The 6,298-nt window shown below is 56.4% G+C and overlaps 1 protein-coding gene across 1 annotated transcript; it reads right to left on the bottom strand.

The window, feature by feature from the left end:
* Positions 1 to 3,757: 3,757 nt before the first annotated feature.
* LOC136350180 (uncharacterized) lies at positions 3,758 to 5,897 on the bottom strand. The gene is made up of 2 exons (XM_066301690.1): positions 4,942 to 5,897; positions 3,758 to 4,787 (listed from the first exon to the last, which is right to left on the bottom strand). Exons 1-2 carry the CDS (start codon positions 5,895 to 5,897, stop codon positions 3,758 to 3,760), a joined length of 1,986 nt encoding a protein of 661 aa, XP_066157787.1.
* Positions 5,898 to 6,298: the final 401 nt, after the last annotated feature.

The following is a 6,298-nucleotide window of genomic DNA, read 5'->3' as shown; positions in this document are numbered from 1 at the left end:
TATTTTTAAGCTCAGTATTGTTAGGAATGACGGAAATAGCACGAAATCGTACGATTTACACGATTTGGACAAAAATTGCCGCTTCTAGAACAGTCAAATTGACGATTTGCCGTTTAAGGCCTAATTAAACTTATTTTGTCAAAAGAAGCCGATTTGAACAAAATTGGTTGTCGCGTTGGCGAAATAACGCCAAATCGTGGTTTTCGGGCAATTACCGACGAAACTCGCCGATTTCACGGATTTGACGATTTTTAAGCTCAGTATTGTTAGGAATGACGGAAATAGCACGAGTTATGTTTCGGATCCCAGAAAACGCGATAAAAAAAACATTATTTTATCTTCACTGAAAATTTATTCAAACGAGAACGAAAGCGAACGTGTAATACAAGCGAATTAATTACAACAAGCCCAGTTCTTAATGCTACTCTCCTATTTAAGCTAAAGCGAGCGTGACGTCACCGTACTGCTGATACCACAATAAGCAGGCTGTAACTCGTGTAAATCGTACGATTTCGTGTTATTTCCGTCATTCCTAATAGTACTGAGTTTTTTTTTTTTCCGAGGAGTGGGACTCTTCTTAAGACACCCGGCCTGGTCCACGACCGGGTAGTGTGGGATTCAACCGACCATTACGTCGCCCGCCTACCCATTAAACCCACCTCCCCTCTTCTGCCCCGGAACCGCCTCTCGGCATTACATCAGGGCGTCCTTTTCCCCTCCAGACTAGGTACGGACAAGGTTCCGCACCCCACTCTTCTTCCTCTCGTTCTCTCTTACAATCTTGGCCCTCAAGATCTTCTCTATCAGGCCCTCAAACGCCACCCACTTGCTCTTGCTCTCCACCAGCTCGTTCCCTATCGTGCTTCGGTTCAGGTCGAGTCCCCCCGCCCTTGCCTCGGCGCGATAGCTCTCCCACTCCGGACACGTCCACAGCGTGTGCTCCGGCGTGTCCTCCCTTTCGTCACAAAACCAGCATTCCGCAATCCTTTCCACTCGTATCCGCTTCAGTTATTTCCCAAACACGCCGTGTCCGGTAAACACCTGAGCCAACATATACCCACTTTTCGTCCATTCGCACTCGTACCACTCACGGATCCGGGGTATGAAGGTCTTTGCCCGACCCTCATACTTCTCCCAGTCCCGCTCCCACTCTTTCATTACCCATTCCTTCACCCCACTTCTCCCTTCCCACATCATCCTTCTCTCTGTCACTCTAATTCTCACCGGAGGTATTTTGGCCAGTGCCAACACCGCATCGATCGGTGCCGTCCTGTAGGCACTAGCCACCCGGAGTGCGAGCATACGGTTTGCCCTCTCCAGTGTTGCCGTGTACCTTCCATACTCAAGTTCGGTTCCCCAGACTGGAGCAGCGTACAGCAGGACCGACGATGCCGCCATCACCATCAACCTCCTTCTTTCATACCCCAAACCACTCGCCCTAGGCAGAATGCAGTCCAGCTTCCCAATCACCTTAGCAACCTTTTCGGAGGTTCGTCGTACGTGCTCGCCGAAGCGAGCATTTCTGCCGATCCACACTCCGAGGTACTTCACGCATTCCTTCGTCTCGTACGAGACGTCGTCCACTCTCAGACTCATGCTTCTTATTTTCCTTCGCCCGGCCAGCAGCACCAGTTCGGTTTTATCCGTAGCCATGCTTAACCCCATGCGTTCGAACGTGTCGGCGAGCAGTTCCATGGCCCATCTGGTCCTCGCCTCTAGGGTTACCCCGTCCTTCGCCGAGACCACCAACGCCAAGTCGTCCGCGTAAGCCACCGGGGTGACCCCTCGCGGGTACTCGACCGTCAGTATCCCGTCGTAGTAGAGGTTCCACAAGACGGGGCCCAGGACAGACCCTTGAGGAACGCCACAAGACAACTCTCGAACCCCCCGTCAGGTAACACCAAAACCCGATCTTGCAGGTACGACTGAACTACGTTCAAGAGGTACCCGCTCACCTGGGCCCTTTTCATCACTTCGATGATTAGGTCCCAAAACGCCCTATTGAAGGCGTTCTTTACATCTATCGTTACCATGACGCAGAAGCCCGCGTGTTTGCAACTTTCCTCCCTGATCCCCTCCACTATTCTCATGACCGCTTGCATGGCGTCCAAGGTGCTCCTGCCCTTGACGAACCCATACTGACTCGCGCTCACCATTCCCAAAGCATTCGCTTCGTTCAGCAGTCTGGTCTTGACCACCTTTTCCGCCACTTTCCCGAGTCCGTCCACGAGGCATATGGGCCGGTACGAGACCTCCGCTCCCGGATCACGCTTCGGTTTCTCCACCAGCACCAGTCGGGTTCTCTTCCAGACTTTAGGGTACTCGCCCGAGGTTAAGATGCTATTTACGCAACTCGCCATACCCTGGGGCGCTGCCCCAAGATATAGCTTCAAACCTCGTTCGGTAGCCCGTCCAGTTCCGGAGCCTTGCGGCTCTTGAGACTCCCGACGGCCTGACGGATTTCCTCAGTCGTGACTCGAGGCACGTCATTCGGCCCCGTTTGTACCTTTTCCCACACTACCCGTGGCTTATCCGGGAACAGCGTGTCCACCTGCTTTTGCATCTCTGCCTCCGGCAGGGGACCATTGCTCAGGCGGCCAAGTTTCTCGGTCACTATTTTGTAACCGAGTCCCCAGACGTCCGTCTCGGGCTACGCACAAACTTTCTTCCACTCGTCCCTCTTGGCATCCCTTATGGATTCCTTGAGGGCCTTGCGCTCTCTCTTGTACTCTGCCGCTGCACCCGTATCTGTCACATTCCCTCTTCCTCGCTCTCGCGTCCATCTTCTCCTCGCTCTTATACACGCTCTTCTCCTTTCGGCAATTTCATCACTCCACCAGTACACCGCTCGTTTCATCTTCCCTTTCCCATTGTCACGCTTACTCATGCACTCGTCACAGGTTTCGCTTATCTCCCGAACGATTTCTTCGGGAGTTTCCACGATACCCAGACCTTTCCGCTCCTTCACGTACCGGCTCACATTTTCCAATCCTTTTTTACTCACCACCCATCCTCCTTTTCTCACGCTCGCTTCCACACCACCCCCAGATACCACCCCCACTCGCTTTATGCGGTACGAGAGGTACCTGTGGCCACTCCCGCTCTCCATTTCAACCTCAACTCTCCAGTCTCTCACCCAGCCATTCACAGACGCTCCCGCCATGGTAACGTCAATCAGTGACCTGCCGTTCCGATTACCGAACGTCCACTCATCCCTGGTGTTGATGGGGACGAGCTCCGCCGCGTCCAGGAACTCTTCCAGAACCCGTCCGTAGGCATTCGTCACCCGAGAACCGAACCGCTCACTCGTAGCGTTCAGGTCCCCAGCAATGAGAACCTTCCTGCTGTCACGCCCCCTGACGTAGCCCCCCAACCGATCGAGCCACGCCGTAAAATCGGCGGCGGTCCTACTCGGCGAGAAGTACGCAGAGACGAAAGTGATACCGTTCAGCTCCGCAACGACGAATCCCCGGTCCCGGTGGAGCGACTTCACCCTAACACCCGGCGCTAGCCAGATGAAGTCGTCGTCACCCCTGTCCCGTACTAGGTTCCGCCCGGCTAGACACGGCTCCTGCCCGAGCACCACGTCGACGCCCCGCTCTCTGATCACCTGGTACATGAGGTCCATCGCGAGACGGCCCCTGTCCAGGTTAATCTGCAGACACCGCAGTTCCCTGTCCGACGCCATTGCATACAACCACTCCTCACGCTCGCACTCACTCACTCACCCAAACACGCACACTTACCCGTGTCCCTCCTAGTCCTTTCTCGGCCCGTCTTTCCTCCTCCTGTCCCCGTTCCTTTTGCCGTCGTTCACCAACGGCTTAGGGAACGTGGTGGTCCGTGAGGCCTTCGCCCCTCCAGCCCTGTCCGGCTCCGTCGTCTCCACCGGCTCACCCCCCGCCTCGGGTTCCTCCTCAGTTCCAGACTCGCCCCCAGTCTCGAGTTCCCCCTCGGCTTTGGACTCGCCCACAGCCTTAGATTTCCCCTTCGCTTTAGGCTCGCCCTCAGTCTCGGGTTTGCTCCCAGGTTTGGGTGCGCCACCAGCTTTCGGTCCCCCACACCCTGGCCCCCCGGCACTGTGTCCTCTTTCCATGCATATGGGACAGTACCTCTCGGTGCGACAGGTTGCGGCCTTGTGGCCTCCCTGCGCGCACCTTGCGCACAGCCGCGAGCGGTCCTCCCCCTTACACTCTCCCGCTCTGTGCCCCACCTCCCAGCACCTGAAGCAGCGGCCGGTCTCCCGCCGCTCCCTCAGCCGGCACCTGGAGATGCCCACCTGCAGGTCCGTGATCCTTCGCAACCTCCTTACCGCTTCTCCCTCCACAAGGAAGCTGGGCCGAAGACTGAGCAGCCTTAGCCACCCCCTTTCTACCCCTGCCGCGGTCGCCACCGCCCCCACCACCTCCTCGCCCGTGGCAATCCCGTCCACCCCGTGCACGAGGAAGGCCACAGATCTCCCCGTTCCACCCCTCACCCGACTGCCTCCCAGCTCCTTGGAGAGTAACTCACGGAGTTGTCCCCCCTTTTCCCCCTTCGGTACCGTCAGAAGCACCTCACCCTTCTTCGTCTCCCTGACGGTCCCTACCTTTACATCTTGGCCCCTTTTGGCCACCACCTGCCTAACCCTCCTCAGGACATCCAGGTAGGATGTTCCTTCCTCCCTAGCCACAATGATGACCCCTTCTTCCTCCTTAGTTCCCTTCCCCCTATTCGTCTCGTTGGCTTCCTGCAAATAGAAGCGGAGTTTAACATTGCTACCCTCCGCAGCAAGCTCCCCCAGCTTCCTAAGTTTGCCGGGATCAGATCCCGGGACCTGGGGGACTACCACCCTCGTCCTCCCCTCTCTGGGCAGTTTTCACGAGCTCCTTCAGCGCTCCGAAGACCGCTTCCAGACCCATGTCTCCCCCCAGCTGTCGGTAGAAGACTTAGCGCTCTAACGTCTCCGTCCCTCCTCCCTTGCGCATCCGGCAGGACTGCACAAGGAAGGGCGTTGTCCCCGCCTCGTGTTCGTCCCCCATTTCCGCCAACTCAGGAAGCCAGGCCAACACCCGCTCTTTCAGCGGACTATCCCCCTCCCCCACTATTACCGCTAAGTCACTACGGTAACCCTCCGACATGGGGTCACCGTGTGCCACCTTCGTTTGCAGGAATAGGCCCGCTTCCCACCTTTCCCGGAGAGCCTCAAGCAGCTCCCCAGAAGCGACCAGGTCACGGATCCTTTCCCGCTGTTCCGCCACTCTTCTCTCCTCTGGAGTGTCCGTCTGCGTGGCACAGACGGTTGTCTCCACCTCTCCCCTGCACCTCTTCTCGGCCTCCTCCAACTGCTTTCGCAGCGACTTCACTTCGTCCCTGAGCATTTCCCGTTCATTCTCCTTCTCCTTCTCCGCCCTTTCCCTGCGTGCCACAGCTCGCAGTGCGCTCCTCACCTCCATCACGGCGTGGAGCAACTCTTGATTCGGCCGGCGCGCCGCTTTCACCACCCGGTCGAGATCCTCCACCTTCTCTACTACAACCTCAACCAGATGCTTACCCTCATCCATGAGCGAGCAGTTCTCCTTCACCCTTCTCCTTTTTTCCCCTAAAGGGATACTCGCAAGAGGAGGTCCCTCTTCCGAGGAGGCTCCAGACAGCTCCGCCCCCATCGCCCCCCTACTCACCTGTCTTCCTTTTTTGGTTGGCGTCCGCTTGAGCTTCTCGCTCCTTGCAAACCCTCCCGTCACCTCCAACATCTCCCTCTTCTCTTCTTGCTCGAACGGTTTCACCCGTCCGGAGTGGCTTTGGCCCTCCCCAGAATCCACTGGGCCAGCATCGGTCACCGGGGCTTTCACCCGATAGGAACCAATGGCGGGATTAACACCCGCCTGGGGTAACTTTTGTTGAAAGTCACTCATCATTATTTACCTTTTTACTACTTTCTCATCTTCTTTTCCATCCAGGTTAACATTTGGGTAAGTACAGGATATTAGGATGGGTTCTTCCAGGATGCTGGATAATTTCAAGGACACTCCGTGGAGTCGGAATTCAAAAAGGATAGGGTGATTGGACAAATTGCACTTGGAGCTTAGTACAATTCCAGCTTAGGTATCCGTAGGCTCGCCACACCTATGTTCACTGGATGAGGGTGAACCCTAACGGAGCCGCTAGGAACTGGACTCCCATCCAGCCATGCATCCCTTCGGCGCGCACCCCAGCTTAGGATTTGGAGGGTGTTTAAAGTGGCCTCACCAACCGACCCCCAGGGGGGCCCCGCTCTCCCAACTCGCCCCGATGATGACATACATCCCTGCAGCCTTCA

The sequence above is a fragment of the Euwallacea fornicatus genome, unplaced genomic scaffold (genome assembly GCF_040115645.1).
Source record: "Euwallacea fornicatus isolate EFF26 unplaced genomic scaffold, ASM4011564v1 scaffold_143, whole genome shotgun sequence".
Taxonomy (NCBI): Eukaryota; Metazoa; Arthropoda; class Insecta; order Coleoptera; family Curculionidae; genus Euwallacea; species Euwallacea fornicatus.
Note: the sequence above shows the minus strand (reverse complement) of the source record. Positions and strands in the feature narration are given on the sequence as shown.